At 38.9% G+C, this 16,661-nt stretch overlaps 2 protein-coding genes across 3 annotated transcripts; both read right to left on the bottom strand.

Moving 5' to 3' along the window:
- Window positions 1-1,641: 1,641 nt before the first annotated feature.
- catip (ciliogenesis associated TTC17 interacting protein) lies at window positions 1,642-6,624 on the bottom strand. 2 transcript variants are annotated; one of them, XM_083535162.1, is made up of 9 exons: window positions 6,297-6,624; window positions 4,721-4,906; window positions 4,542-4,597; window positions 4,278-4,364; window positions 3,895-4,062; window positions 2,954-3,084; window positions 2,730-2,806; window positions 2,546-2,634; window positions 1,642-1,964 (listed from the first exon to the last, which is right to left on the bottom strand). In XM_083535162.1, the coding sequence occupies exons 1-9, from the start codon at window positions 6,397-6,399 to the stop codon at window positions 1,749-1,751; spliced, it is 1,113 nt and encodes a 370-aa protein (XP_083391288.1). In that variant the 5' UTR covers window positions 6,400-6,624; the 3' UTR covers window positions 1,642-1,748. The 2 variants fall into 2 exon arrangements, with proteins under 2 accessions (XP_083391288.1, XP_083391289.1); XM_083535163.1 differs by having other exon boundaries at window positions 1,645-1,964; window positions 4,721-4,925; window positions 6,297-6,430.
- Window positions 6,625-6,910: 286 nt separating this feature from the next.
- Window positions 6,911-14,800, bottom strand: pnkd (PNKD metallo-beta-lactamase domain containing). Its single transcript, XM_083535149.1, has 9 exons — window positions 14,600-14,800; window positions 13,257-13,372; window positions 10,866-10,978; window positions 10,514-10,572; window positions 10,203-10,295; window positions 9,870-10,036; window positions 8,790-8,876; window positions 8,520-8,635; window positions 6,911-8,424 (listed from the first exon to the last, which is right to left on the bottom strand). Exons 1-9 carry the CDS (start codon window positions 14,761-14,763, stop codon window positions 8,251-8,253), a joined length of 1,089 nt encoding a protein of 362 aa, XP_083391275.1. The 5' UTR covers window positions 14,764-14,800; the 3' UTR covers window positions 6,911-8,250.
- Between the last annotated feature and the right edge of the window lie 1,861 nt (window positions 14,801-16,661).

Below are 16,661 nucleotides of genomic sequence, written 5' to 3' on the forward strand. Positions count from 1 at the left end.
CTACGATGACAATTTCAGACCCCTCCATGATTTCTAAGTGGGAGAACTTGCAAAATAGCAGGGTGTTCAAATACTTATTTTCCTCACTGTATATATAGCGCTGCTGACAGTCCCTGCGTCATTCCCAACATATCTCTTCTCAGTGCACTGCAAGGAGGGAAGTGTGGTGAGATACCTCACTCCTGTTAGCAGAGAACCGGGGTTACAAAAGTAACCTAAATTTCTCTTTTAAACATCTGTTCGGTATCTCACTATGGGATATAGACAACTCCTGTATTGCAAATATGCTGTCCGAAGCAGGCGCCAACCAACTCAATGATGACACAAGTTTTCCACCCTTCACCAAAGAGAGTCGGAGACGCGTGAGAAATAAAAACATCCCTATTACAATTTTTCCATCTTCCTTATTTCTTTTTTCACACTCAGGACGGAATGAGGCAATGAAGGCTCGGTGACGTCCAGCCTATAAAATCGGACAAAAGTGTGCAGCGAAGCCCAGCACACCGCTGCACAAATATCATGAATCTAAACTGCACAAAGTTTCTCACAGCTAGAAAAACAGTTAACAGTTCCAGGAAGTTTATGTGCATGTACTGTAGCTAGACGGGCCATTTCCCTTTCGCTATCCTGCCCTCACACACCGCACCCCAACCCGTGAGTGATGGACTGCAAATTTCAACGAGTTTCACAACCCTCATAACCTCAAAACCTCATTTATGCATAGCACATGGATGTCTGGTGCACCTTCACTCCCCTCTTAGCCACTGTAATACTCCTTAAAAGTGACTGCTGGCATCACTGTGGCTTTCCTCGGCAGTCTCTAGTCTTCTTTTCGAGAATTCTTTAGGGAAAGCCATGTCCTGTTATTACACAGGTGCAGCATCCACTTCCTTACTATTAATCAAACAATGCTGACTGGAAAGTCCATTCTTTTAGATATAATTTTACATCATATTCCTAAATTTTGAGGTTCTATTATCTTATTTTAACATCCCTTCATATGGTTCTTATCCTTCATTTTCTCTCCACTCCTTAACTGGATTCCCTCCGGTGTATGTTTCTGTCTTCTTCTTCTTCTTCTTCTTCTTCTTCTTCTTCTTCTGCTTTCAGCTTCTCCCATTAGGGGTCGCCACAGCCGTTCCATAACAGCGTTTCCACCATCTTATTTTTCTTTCAGTCCTCACTCTCCTCCTCTTATTCTTTGCCTCCAAAACCATCCTACAGACCACCGTCCGATGCTGTCTATCTACACTGTCCCCCGCCAACACCTTACAGTCTCCAATCTTCTTCAGGTTGCATCTCCTACATAGAACATAATCCACCTGTGTGCACTTTCCTACACTCTTATACGTCACCCTACGATCCCGTTTCTGTCTGTCTTAAAGAAAAAGAAATCAATGAAGTTACAGCAGTTTGAAGCAAATAATTATCATTGTGCTCACAGTGTTTTACTTTAATTTATTAAATATCAACAGAATTTGGTGATTTTGGTTACTGCAACAATCCAAAGATGTTGAAATATTTTCCCAAGCTAAGTTTTCAATGGAATCAAAGCTTCAATTTCTCCAGTCCTAAAAACAGTGTTACTCATCAAGTATAGGAAAACCCCCTGGGTTAGTCTAATTCTTTATACACCTCTACAAAAACAAGGAAACCTGCAACTATGAAGTCCAGTTTGTTTTGATGTTTGATTTAGAGATGGCACAAATAGCAGATTTTTTTTCACTACATTTATTAATTGCAAAACATTAGGATTTGTCATCTTTAGCAGCTGTTGTATCCGGTGACGTTTTAAAGCTGCTGAGTGGTGGGCGTCGAGAGTCAAAGGCAGAGAAGAAGTCACTGGCAAAGGAGAAAACATCCTGAGGCTTTCTTAACAGCACCATTTGTAGGAAGTCAGCCAGTAGTGCTTTAATTTCAGGGTGCTGTCTGATATAGGAGGAGTAATCAGCCTTCATTTCTTCCTGCAATTAAGAGAGTAAGAGGAAAAGAACGATACTTTGTGTGTGTGTTTCTAACATGCAGAACTATTTTGGGATAGTGCTATTCTCTTCTGCTGGAGGAGACTCTGACAGTTTTAATGTTGCACCAATTTTATAATCTGTTCCTGGACACTATATTTTAATTTTATTGCTGATGACAGACGTTTATTTACAAATCAGGCTAATTCGAATACTAGTAATTTCAACTCACTGACTACACTAACAATTTCCTTTCTGGAAAATCCTTGTCACCATCTATAAAGTACACCAAATGTGGAGCAAAACATGACCAATTGTCAAATATCTGTGGCACATGACAGCTAGAATAACTGTCATTACTGCAATCTGATTAGTAATCCAGTAGGTATTCTGCTTTACACCAAAGGAAGTGTAGATAAACAGTATTCTAGGGTTGGAAGACTTTCTCACATGTTGGTTTCATTTTAGGCAGTAGTGCTATGCAGCATGTGTTTTTTTATTGGTGGTACATATTCTGGTTGCTCTCATTTTAAGACATTGATTTTACTTGAAGGATGTGTTTCCTTCTAATCATGAATAGCTACCTTTCTGTCAATAAACCTCGAGTACAGCTCTATGTCCTCTTCCCAGACAAGGGGCTTCTTCACATAGACTGACTTATGAGCTCTCTCATCTGAAAACAAACAAACAAAAAAACCACCATTTTGATTTAAATTTTCTGGCACAGGTACTGTATAATCACTGGAAAGAAAGTAACTATATGCAGACCTTCACTCGTTACAGAAGGAAGATGTAAAAGGTTCATTGTTACCGACGAGCCCACCTGTACTCTTTTGGCTAAATGTCTGGAATAAAAAAATGCTAATATGTATTGGGTACTATATTTCATTCTGCAACAAATTACAATATGTAGACTTTCTGATATACTTTTTATAGTAACTGAACAAACCTAAAGTTGTATTCCTTAATCAAAATCAAGAAAGAGGTCCTACCCATCAGGCAGGAAGTAGCAGTGCCAGGTTGCAGGGGTTTGCAGGGGTTCTGCTGAGGAGACAGTCCTCTCAATACCAAATACCTCCACCATCTCTTTGCCCACTTCCTGTTTCGTGACCTCCAGCTCCCTCTAAATTACGGTGAGACAAAAATGATTCATTTAAAATGAACACTTATAATAAATTAGCAAAGCACCTAACAAAACAATACCAAGACAACATCCTGGAAAAGTATAAATCGCTGTGAACATCCCGATCCCAAACTCTGAACAAAAAAGTAATTGAGCAGGTAAGAGTTGATCTAGAGAAGACTATGCCTTACCACTCTGACTATGGTGGTACAAACACAATGTTTCACTGCCAGTTGGAATGTTTTTCTCAGGATGAGCATTCAATTAAAATTTGACGTTTTTGCCATCGCCAAAAAGTTTCATTCGGGTCAAATCAGATAAAAGAGCCTTTTTTCAAGATTTTTCATATGGGGTTTGATATGGCTCACCAATCTTTCACATAGCATAATGTTTTTTAGGCTGTCCATGTGCACGTCTTTGTGTCTGGCTGAGATTCTTGTATTAAGTTTTCAAACGTATTTATCCATTAAGGGTAATTCTGGTTTTATTTGTCATAAACATAAAAAATTATTAGGAACTGATCCTGGTATTTTAGTCCCTGTAAACAACATCAAATCAAACATACCATATCAGTAAACATACAGTCATTACATGCGTACTTGCCAAACATGATGGAACACAACAAATGAAATTACAATAACATACAGATAAATGGTTGTGTACAGAACCTGAGAGGGAACATAATAAAAGCTGAAAATGGAATGAGCTACAACTCATGGGGGATGATGCATTTCTTTGGACAAACAAAGACTGAACACTCCAAAAAGAATAGAAGCAATAGAACAAAAACAATCCAATATAATTACGTACGTAGGTCGACACGCCAACCTGGGTGTCGTCATCAAATGACAGGAATGTCAAATTTTCTGGAACTTTCTTCTGTTGAGCCAAAATGCGCATGATCAAGAGGTTGGAGGTCTCAGATACGAAACCTTGTAGAGTATGCAGAGGGAAGGTGAATACTTGATTCTTCACTTCCTACAAGAAAGCAAAAAATCAGCTATCCAACTTTGGTTTTCCTGGATATTTTAATTACACTTAATTATTATATTTTTATAATAAAAATAGACAAAAACATACGGACACCAGCTATAAACCTGCTATAATCTTAATGTAAAATTTTGCTCAGGTCTCATGCAAACACATGGAGAGTGACAGGTTTAGAAATTAGAAAATGAAACCACTGTTCTTACGTCTTTCTGCGAGATGACTCTGTTCACCACTAGATGATTGCCTTGCCTTACTATGTGCGTCTTTTTGCCCAGTGTGTGTTCCTGTAGCTGCAGCATTGACAGCACACATGCACACAACAGTGAATAAATAAGCTTCTTGTCTGAATATCAATTATAGTAATGAGACAGACAGACAGACAGACAGACAGACAGACAGACAGACAGACAGACAGACAGACAGACAGATAGATAGATAGATAGATAGATAGATAGATAGATAGATACCTTCATATATTCCTCGTGACTCTCCTCTAATGTTTCAAGACTCTTGGATACATAAGCTGTCAGCAGTAGGTAAAAGTTCAATTATTTATAGTAAAAAATGATCGCACAGAATGCAAAAAATAATCTCAGCTATGTAAAATGTATTCCAAGAAAAGACCATGGTGCTGTGCTAGACTCACACATAATCGAAGTGCCACAGGGGATGTTGTCGATTGCTCCATGGCTGTTAGCATGTACCAAGTAACAAGGTTCATCATTATAGACGGCATTCTTTACAGTAACACAGAACTCTCCTACATCTTTGCCAGTTTCTGAAACCGTCACCATAGAGTCCATGAACAGGCACCGATCTATATCTTCAGGTCCTGAAAGATATAAGAAAACCTCAAACAAATGCTCAAAAAAAGAATGTCACTGCAGCGCTCCTTAACCCATGCCACCAAACACATTGCTAGTGGTGGAATGAACAGTCACATACTCAAGTACAGTGAAGTTCTTTTTCATTCAGGCTTGAAGCTTGGGTCAGTGGGCATTAAAGGGTCCATATATCTCATAACATTTTAGTAGTATGCTAGAATATAAGCTGACAAAATGTCAGAACATATACAAATGACAAATGTTTCCACTTAAATCCTCAGTTGTCTTTTTGCAACTATAATACCACAATTTCCAGCAGGAAAATGTCAATCTATATATATATATACACTGTCTGACCAAAAGTATATGGACACCCAGTTACATCCAATTGCCAAATCCATGTTTAGTTCATCCAGAGTTACTTCTCCTCTGCTGCAATAACGGCCTCCACTCATCTAGAATAGTTGTGCAATGTATATGAAAGGATTTGTACTCATTCATCCACAAATGGTGGGCCACTGCTGATTCGCTGTAAGTCTGTATAGTTTTGTAAAGACCTACATATAGGTGCGACTGCCCATTGTCTAGAGATTTTGGTCATTAAAAGTTAAATAATAACAATTAAAATAACTTGAAAAACTCTTCAAGAATATATATTGACATAATAGGGCCATGATTCAGGAAGGTCAATAATGACGTGACTTGCCAAAGTGGCCTGTACAGAACCCTGACCCCATCCCTTTGAACACCTTCATGTTTAGGTCTCATCACCCAACAAGTGTCTGATCTACTACTTCTAAATGACTGAATGAGCAAATCATTTTAGCCACAATAAAAAATCTACTATCCTTCCCAGGTGAGTAAAGGTTCTAAAAACTGGACTAATTCTCACAGTTTTTATACATTGCCATTCCATTTACATTTACGGTATCAGGCAGATGCCCTTATCCACACTGACTTAGCAGTTGAGGGTTAAAAGGGCCTTGCTCAAGGGCCCAACAGTGACAGCTTAGTAGTGCTGGGATTTAAACTTGTGACCATCCAATCCAGAGTCCAAAGCCTTAAAAACTGAGCTACCACCTTCCTAACAGTATGCACAGATTTAATATAATTTACCAAACTGTAAATTATTGCTTAGTATTACAGGACTTTGTTTATAATCTCACACTGGAGAAAACTGCATCTAATCAGTGCGACATGTTAAAATGAAGTAAAGAAGCTCATGTAGACGATGGAGAAGATGAAGACTTCTGTCATTAGCAGATGGTAGCTGCTCCAGACTAACTCTGATCACTGATCTCAGAACAGGCAGTTCTGATGATGGACAATCTCATACGGGACACTAGAGACAAAGTATTGAGATGCTGCTGATTGTTGCTGGTGATAAAGGTCACTTACTGATGCTGGAAAGGAACTCTAATGCTTCCTTCGAGGCTTTCGGTCCTTTTTCTGTCTTTTCCTGCATTGTTGCATTTTCCTTCGTATCTTTCAGTGTAAACATGGCAACAACCAATGCAAGTGTCCTGGATACAGGAAGCGGATATGTGCAGCTGTATCACAAAGGTTAATCTCGTCACAAAAAGGCGCTTAGACCCTATTCAGCTAACTTGCTCACTGTGATTTGTGCCAAGTAGCTGGTTTAAGGAAGCTCGGCAACACAGGTAAAAGTGATTACAAGTAATACAAAGTTCGCACATGAAGTCACGCTCAGGATATAAACAAACCCAGAGACTTTGGTTGTTATGGAAACGATTATGTATTTTACCGTACGTGCAGTTGTAGCCGCGCGCTTAAAAAAAGCGTTACACCTCAGAGCAGCGGGTCTGACACAGGGCCATGATGTATTACCACACGAAATAGATTATATAGTGTTATAAAATTGGTATAAAATAATTGCAATGCTATAACACTGAATTCACGATGAAACACTGACAAGAGGATACGTCCACAATGCGTTATACCAGGCAGTCGTTGCTGTTATCGTAAAGCTCATAAAAGCACCGCAGTCACAATAAGCTCAAAAGTTTTTCGGTTTATTGTTCAAAGAGGGAAAAAAGTACATTTATCACCAGTACCATTGTTCCACAAAAGGCTAACAATTAAAGGCTAAAATCATCAACAAACATCACCATGACAGTAGCTGTAGTACTAGGTTAGCTTTGCAGAGAACAATACATAAACATTGTAGGTACAACCAAATATGTGGACAAAAATATGTGGACACCGATTATGATTATTGCATTTCATAAACAGGTGCATTAAATCAAGCACAATGTCACATCTCCATAATCACTGGCAAAGTAGAATGAATACCGAAGAGCTCAGTGTTGTTAAACATGGTACCTACGACGCATTTGATAGAAGTCAGACAGTGTCATTTCTGCTCTGCTAAATCTCTCCTGTTCAAATGTATTGGACATTTGGGAGCCTCCAAGAGCAGCAACGTAATCAGAAAGTGAAAGTCCATGGAAAATTCAACCGAACAGGGTGGCCAAATGAAAGTTGCTTCTAGAAGCAACATCAGGACTAAAACTCTGCCAGGAGCATGGGATGGGTTCCCTGGCCAAACAGATGCTCACAAGCCTAATTTCACCATGCACAGTGCCAAGTGTTTATTAAAGTAGTGTATAACTTTGAAGAAGTGAGAACAGGTTTGATTTCACAATTCACTGATTTCACAGGCTGATAAATTTGTTGTAGTGGCCTGCACACAGTCCTGACATCAACCACCCTGAACACAATTGGAATGATCTGTTTGTATAGAGAATGATCGACTGTATAGAGTGAATGTGGTCAGGAGTAGTCTCTTTTGTTGGCTTTACAGCTATCCAACCAATTGTAATTGTAATCTTGTAATAACAGTTGGGCTACAGTAAGTAGGTGTATACATACAAAATGTGTACATTGTAGATATACCTAACGAAATGGTGAAGTGGCCTATGCATGTTGGAATTAGGTAGATATACATAATAAGTAGTGCCTACTGGTTATATAATTCAGTTTAGATTGATGCCTTACTGTCCTGTGCAGAGCTAGTAATGTTTATATTTTCAACTTTTTGAATATAGAAACGAATCTAAATCAGAATAGAAATAGCTCAAAAATTTATTTTTGAAAAAATATCTGAAAAAAAAAGTCATCTTTGCCCCATTGTTCAACCAACTGTATCTTATTAATGCCCATATACAGCTTAGTATCAGTGTGCAAACTCTACTCTTGCTGCCATTTTACTTCACGGTCACACATGTTTCAGTGTGCGAGTTCTTCCTGGATCGGTACAGGAATAGAAAAGGGGAATTAGAGGGGGTCTTTATTGGTTTCTTCCTCCGAATCTAAGCACTGACCCTGTCACCTATCGGCCTTTGTAAATGTCCTTTCTTCTGCGTAGCTCCTCTAAAACCCGGGCCCTGTATGAAGTCCAGTCCTCATCTTGGTTCTGCTCCAAGCCCAGAGCTTGGTGAAGATCTAGAGTATGGCTCCTTAAAAACGGATTGTATTGCTTCTCTTCTTTCAGTGTAGATGGGCTCTAACATGAGAGAATGTTAGTTTTTTTTTTTTTATTATAACATTTAATGAAATTTACGAGGTTATAGTAGCAAAGACAGCAGAAGACTAACTCACCGTGCACAGTCGTTGACCTCGTTGTTGCAAGACCCACTGTAACTTTTGTTCCCGTGACACATTACCAGGCTCCACCTCAGCAGCAAACAGCAAGTTATCTTCAGCATACTCATGGCCTGAGAAAATGCAGGTTATATAATTCAGTTTTGCAACATATATTACATCACTTGGCCTTGCAATGTAAAGGTTCAGATATAACCTGGTCTCTACGCTCGAAGATAACAGAAAAGCTATTAAAGTGAAGTTACATGCATTACATTCAAGCCCTACCAGGCCAGAGCAGAGTATCATCATTCAGTGAGCCAACTGTGTCCAGTGATGATAACATTGTTGAAGCGGTGCCTTCAAACATTCGCCCTAAAGAAGGACAAAATGTTATAATGACCCTATTGGCTTGGAACAGTCTTAACAGACATTGCCATTTCTACAAAGCATTTTGTTTCACTCTAAACATGTATAAAAATGTACTAGTAATCCTACATTCATAGCTGTAATGCGTATATTTACAGTTAACTAAAATGCTATATTTAATTGAAAGTAGTTACGAACATTATCATACAATCATCCAAAACAGATTGGGCTTCATTCATTTTAGTGCAAATTTCTGTAAAACATATTTTGTATTAATAAACTGAAGGACAAAACAAACCCAAATTTTCTCATTATAAGCTCTATGTGCTAAGACTTTTCTCTGTGGCAGCAAAGACATGGTCAAACATCAGCGGTAGATGGAGAAAAAGTGTACGAACTTGCAGGTAACAAAACAACTAGTGTCACCTTTGGCTTGTTACTGCCAGTCTACATACAATTGTCTTTTACTACTTTTCGGTTGGGCTGTGTTTAAAAATAAAAAGCGCACTCGCTCAGTTAAAATGTAGCTTGTCTAAACCAATCTTGTGGGGTTCTACAATCACTAAAATGCAAATCAAATGTGCTGTGGTTGTGCTTTAATAAACACAAGTTGTACACATGTGACAGGAAGTTGCACATAGTTTGTAATAAATAAACAATTACTTGCTAAAAAAAAAAGGTTGCTAAATGTGGCCACTGTTTGTATTCACAGAAAGAATTGTAATACAAGAGATCTTATTAACCAACTTGTTACCAATGGCCATTTTTGCTTGCCACATGGACACTAATACTATATAATATATGGAACCGTTCTGGTACAGACTCCAAATAAAAATTAACGTAGCATTAGACAATTTTATGCATACGACTACACAATAAATATTCTTAACTACAGAGAGCAAAACATCATTAAACAAACTACTAATTGCAGTACTGTGCCTTAGTTGAAGAACGTGTAGTTAATTGGTATGTTTGGATCTTTGCCTTCCTCAGACTTACCACATCCTGAGAGAAAAAGCAGGTCTCCTGAGAAAAGGCTGTTGGGACCACCAAAATTTCTGCCATCTAGCAGGTAAATCATGTGACCCACAGTATGGCCAGGGGTGTAAAAAGCCCTAAACTGCAGCCGTGTCCCAACATCTATGATGTCTTTGTCTGTTAGAGGACTAGAAATCCCAATCAAACAGCTAAGAGTTATATTTAGCAACATTTCAAACAAATACCATTACAAAGCACAAGAGTGTCAGTCATAAAATTGTTGTGGTACTGTGAGGATCTTCAAAGCACAAATATGAGGTTGATTGTCAGCATCTTGTGGTGAAATACACTTACTGTGTAAGACCAGGAATGTTATCCAGAGCATTTCCATAAACCCTACATGAGCTGTGGTTCCTCTTTAGCACACTGTTTCCTCCACTGTGGTCCCTGACACAGATACACATGTACACAAGTTCTGTGTGTTTACATAAGATAAATGATGCAGGAATTTTAAGCTTGTGAGAGAGTTTACATTCTACATTACTGTTCTACAAGCTCATTTTTCAGTATTTCACCGACCTTGACTTGCTTTATCGTGGCTTAGATTAGAAGAATCAAAAACTGTATAAGACAGAACAATTTCAGCAGCTCCTCGTTTTACTCACCAGTGTTTGTGCGTACAAAGAATGGCTTGTAATGTCACCCCTTCCTTTTCCAGACAAGTCTGTTAGAAGGCAAAAAAGCTAATTCTGATTAAAAAATAATCTGTGTGCACAAGCAAAAAAAGATCTCATGTGTGTGCCTAAAATCTTTAATAATTATACTTTACCGGGTTACAAAAAATACAGAAAGGAAAAACTTTTATTAAATTCCAGTGATTTCATTTCAGAATTCAAGAGGAAACCAAAAGAAAATAGATCTAGGAATTTAAATGCTTTGGAAAACCTTTGTCAGAAAGAAAATACGTTTTATTTCAAACTGTGTCCTCCAACCTTTTAAGTGGAAGCGCAGACTTACCTGGACAGAGCGTGGATCAGCAGGGTCCACCACCACGGCAAGATCTGATGCTGTGTCAATGATCACATAGCTGTAGTTGTCAGACAGGATGGGTAATGGAATGATCTTGATACCTACAATAACACAAATAGAATGACAGAAAATAATCTGTCATTCAAGTATATATGCTGGTATAAGCCTGTGTTAAATATGCACTAATAAATGTACAACCAATGTTTTTGTAAAAGCTCAAAGCTCATAATCTGGAAATAAATTTTATTATGATAGCTCAGGAAGTAGATCTCACTGTATTTTTAATAATAGGGTTATATAAATGTGCTCATTCTAATACGCAATAGTATCTATAGCAAAACCCCATGAATGTGGATTTACTTAGCTCATAATCTCGGCCTAAATGGATAAATAGATTTTGATAGAATAGAAGCTATTTAACTAAGAAAAAAATATAATGGATGACATGATGACGCTTTCTGTAAGAAGATATTTATTTCACATTCACAGAAAGAATCTCAAATGACAGCACTCTGTAACATAACTATGCTACAGAAGGATTTTGTGTCTCAGAACAACAACTAAGTATAATAACCAAGAGAGAGATTAAAAAAAGAGAGGAAGTGAAGAGAGAATTAAAATAGAACAGAAGATGAGATACTGCAAGTCATCTTGCAATCCCACCACCTGCTCTCTGGATCTAATCCCTTTAACTACGCTTCGGAGCATCTCACAAGATCTCTTGCCCCTCATCTCCACATTCATCAATGGGTCCTTGACATCAGGCCATGTGCCAACTACCTTCAAGCAAGCAAGTGTCATTCCCATCTTGAAGAAACCTGCTCTGGATCCATCAGACATCAACAACTACAGACTGGTATCACTTCTCTCCTTTCTTTCTAAATCTCTGGAACGCACTGTTTCACCAACTGCCTGTCTATCTATCACATGACAACCTCCATGATCCGAACCAGTCTGGCTTCAAAGCGGCACATTTCACAGAGACGGCTCTTTTGGCTTTTTCTGAGAAACTGCCAGCTGCTTGATCAGCCAAGTTGTCATCTGTAATTATCGTCCTTGATCTTGTAGCAGCATTCGACACAGTCAGGAGCCTCGGTATCCACGGAACAGCATGGGAATGGTTTGCTGCCTACCTGGAAGGTCACTCATACCCGGTAACATGGACAGGGTCCACATCTGTCCCACACAGACTCTCCACTGGTGTCCCACAAGGTTAGGTACTTGGTCAACTCCTTTTCACCCTCTATAGTGGTTTTCTTACCACTGCAATGCTGAGGACACTCAACTCATCTACCTTAGATACCACAGCTTCCGCTCGGTTGTCGGCATGCTTGACAGACATATCTTCACGGATGAGTGCTCATCAATTAAAACTCAGCCACAGCCAAACAGAACTGCTGGTGATCCCAGATGATTCATCTCCAGGTCAAGATCTCCAAATAACTCTTCATAACTCTCTGCTCTTCACTTCAGCAACTGTTCGCAACCTTGGGGTAACTATGGACAATCAACTGTCCTTCTCCTCACATGTTGCTAATGTGGCTCGTTCTTGTCACTTTCTTCTCTACAATATACGAAGGATTCGATCATTTCTGTCCACACAGGCTGCCCAGGTGCTTGTTCAGTCTCTTGTCATTTCGAGTCTGGACTACTGCAACTCTCTGCTGGCAGATCTTCCTCTAAACGCTATTCGCCCACTGCAAATGATCCAAAACGCAGCTGCGTGACTTGCGTTCTCCCATACCACCCCACTGCTGTGCTCCCTTCAGTGTCTTCCATTAGCAGCACGTATCAGATTCAAAACACTGATGCTTGCCTACAAGGCCAAAAATGGGATCAGCATCATCCTACCTCAGAGACCTTATCACACCTTACAGTGCACCACACTGTCTGAAATCCTCCAGCACTGCTTGACTGGTACCACCTTCTCTCCGAATAAGAGGCAAGTGTACTTTAAGGCTCTTTTTTGTTCTGGCCACCGAGGTGGTGGAATGAACTTATTTTAACATCCCCTAGATTTCCGAACAGCGGCGTCCCTGGCTATTTTCAAGAGACGGTTGAAGACCTACCTCTTCCTGAAACACATCAATTAGCACTTTCCAAGTATGCTTTGTAAAAAATAAAGAGTTGTAGTCTGATTTATCTTAAGTTGATAATCTGGCGTACCATTGTAGATTTTTGTATGTTGCTCTGGACAAGGGTGTCTACCATATGCCACAAATGTAAATTAGGGAATTTGTTGCTGCTGTAATGCAAGTAATAAGAGAATAAAATTTGTCTCTTGGCTGCTCTACTACATTAAATACCATTATAATACATGCCATTTTTAACAATACACAGTATTGAAAATTATAGACCAAGGCAAATATTACTCCTCACCGTTAATTGTTGTGGGCTCCGTTCTAGAGTGGCCAGCTGGGTACTTTTCCCTTGCTTTTCTCATCTGGCGTTTGTAAAACATGTAGCCGAGTTTGGTCCGTGTGTATAGAGAGTACCTGGACAAAAACAAACCCTCACGATGTTAATACTGTGTTAGCAATTGTTGTTCTTCTTGACTAATTGACAAATGAGTGTTTTCCTCGAAGTGTGTGATGAAGCAGTTCAAAAAGATATTAGATCAAAAAAGATCAAATCTCAGAAAGAAGCACACGCTAGCCCCACAACCTATGGTTGGTACTTGTGTGATAAGGAAAAGTTAGCCACCAAGCAAGAATTAGCAAAATATTAAAGAATTTAATAAGTGCATGACCCATGACTGAAAGGAGATTTTGTAAAACTAGCTACAACTTATTTTATATGTTACAGATCCGGAGAGAACAATAATTAATAATGATTAATGGTTCAACAGTTTCATTTCAGAAGGATACTAATATACTGAGTGTGGTGGGGAGTTCATGCACATTGGATAAAAAGACAGTTTTGGGAGCAATAAGGACACAGATGACTTCATTTAAACCAGAATCATTCAAAATCACCTTCATTGATAAATAATGGCCTTAAATTCCTTAAATTGACTTACATAAGATTTTACTAATAATATTTTCTACCTTTAAAAAACCAGATCTACAGTTCATAGCTTGGTCATGTGTGACCAGATGGGCATTTTAACTGATTCATAACATAATACTATTTTCTGCAGGTTTTTGCTCACAGATTTGTATACTGTACATCTGATGTTGAAGTGTCAATAAAATTCCAGGGCTGAAAGTATGATAGAAATACCCACACTTTTAAGTTTTGGAGCATAATGGCAATGTAGTGATTTTTTTTCTTGTTGTTTAATATACAAGGACATAAAAAAGCACTTATATACAAAGATCTGTAATAAGTGTGTGTGTGTGTGTGTGTGTGTGTGTGTGTGTGTGTGTGTGTGTGTTTGTGTAGGTGGGCTTTGTTTGTGTGTGGTTGGGTGGATTTTGGTGAGCCTCATTGTGTGTGTGGGTGGGGAGGGAGGTTGATATTAGTGGGTCTGTGTGTGTGTGTGTGTGTGTGTGTGTGTGTGTGTGTGTGTGCACGACAATGTGGATATGCAGTGCTTGAATCACACCACTGTAATCATGACAATTCACGGAAACAAAGCGACAGAACACCAGGAGACCCTTAAGCTAGAATATCAGTAAATGAATATAGTATATAGATATGGAGCAGTTCATTCACTCTGGATATGAGAACCTAGAAGAAAAAACATGACGCATACATCAAGTAAACTTAGACAGACTTACGCTATCCAGAACAGCGGTTTCTCTGTGCGCGCCATCAAATCCGCAAAAACACCTCTTTTCCATGGACCTCTTGCTGGACTTCTGAACAGGCGGTAGATGCAAAAACCTCCGCAGATCGAGGCAGCAGCACCAAGTAAACACACTGTCCAGTCCGGAAGCGCCATAACAATGGGCGTGGTTTCGGTTACGTCACTATGCAGAAGTCTGGTTACATCTCAAAGCGCTCGTTACACTACATTGTGGGTAGTAGACCACATCCTGTTGTTCAGTAATCAATATATATATATTAGAAATGGTAAGACAAAAAAAAATGGCTTCAGATACAAGTGTACCAGATACCACTTGTATCGTGAAGCATCGTTTTTAACATATTTGCATCTGTAAAAAACGATTTATTTATTTACAACTATTTGTAGATGCTATTTACTTTCATTATTTACAATGACCAATAATTTGTGACCAATATTTTATATGTAAATTGATTTCACTTATTTAAAATGTTCTCTCAACACCGTTGCTTTACATGAACAGGACGCATCTTGAGAGTCACATAGAATGTAGATTAACATGGCAGAGGTAGAGCTGCATCTTCTTGGGGACACAACAGTAAAGGAACGTCTGGTTTTGTATAGTTATTCGTTTATTTTTTTGCACCGCAAAGGTTTGTGAAATGGCCGTGTGTTAGAAGTCTGAAGCCACTTCAGTAAATTGATGATTTGCTGTCTGTCTTAAACAAAGAAATAAATGAGAACTATGTACCATATTGAAATGCATAGCATCATTGTTTTTGCATTGCATTTCTTTTATTTTGAATAGCATTCATTTTTTTACATTTTGCCCCATGCTGATTTCTTATTATTTATTGCATGATGATCACATGTTTCAGATCATCAAACTAATTTAAATATTAGTAAAAGATAACACAAGTAAACACAACATGCAGTTTTGAAATGAAGGTGTTTTTTTTTTTTATTGAGGGGAAACAAAAATTTAAAACTACATGGTCCTGTGTGAAAAAGTGTTTCCCCCTAAACCTAATAACTGGTTGGGCCGCCCTTAGCGGCAACAACGTTTGCGATAACTTGCAATAAGTCTGTTACTACCCTGTGGAGGAATTTTGGTTCATTCATCTATGCAGAATTGTTGTAATTCAGCCACATTGAAATGTTTTCGAGCATGAACCACCTTTTTAAGGTCATGTCACAGCATCTCAATAGGATTCAGGTCAGGACTTTGACTAGGCCACTCCAAAGTGTCCATTTTGTTTTGCTTTAGCCATTCAGAGGTGGACATGCTGGTGTGTTTTGGATCATTGTCCTGCTGCAGAACCCAAGTTTACTTCAGCTTGAGGTCATGAACAGATGGCCGAATATATTCTCTTCAGGATTTATTGGTAAACAGCAGAATTCATGGTTCCATTTATCACGGCAAGTCTTCAAGGTCCTGAAGCAGCAAAACCAGACCATCACACTACCACCACCATATTTTACTGTTGGTATGATGTTCTTTTTACTGAAATGCGGTGTTACTTTTACACCAGACGTATTGGGACACACACCTTCCAAAAAGTTCAACTTTTGTCTCATCAGTCCACAGAGTATTTTCCCAAAAGTCTTGGGGATCATCAAGATGTTTTTTGGCAAAACCTTTGTTAGTTTTGCTCAGCAGAGGTTGTTCATCTTTGAACTCTGCCATGCAGACCATTTTTGCCCAGTCGCTTTCTTATGGTGGAGTCATGAACATTGACCTTGACAGGGGCAAGTAAGGTCTGCAGGTTTTTGGATGTTGTTGTGGGGTCTTTTGTGACCTCTTGGATGAGTCATTGCTTTGCTCTTGGGGTAATTTTGGTCAGCCGGCCACTCCTGGGAAGGTTCTCCACTGTTCCATGTTTTGCCATTTGTGAATAATGGATCTCACTGTGGTTCGATGGAGTCCCAAAGTTTTAGAAATTGCTATATAACCTTTCCCAAACTGATGGATCTCATTTGTTTCTGAACTTCTTTGGATCTCAGCATGATGTCTACTTTACTTTGTCAGACACCTATTTAAGAGATTTCTTGAT

The sequence above is a fragment of the Silurus aristotelis genome (assembly GCF_946808225.1).
Source record: "Silurus aristotelis genome assembly, chromosome: 2".
Taxonomy (NCBI): Eukaryota; Metazoa; Chordata; class Actinopteri; order Siluriformes; family Siluridae; genus Silurus; species Silurus aristotelis.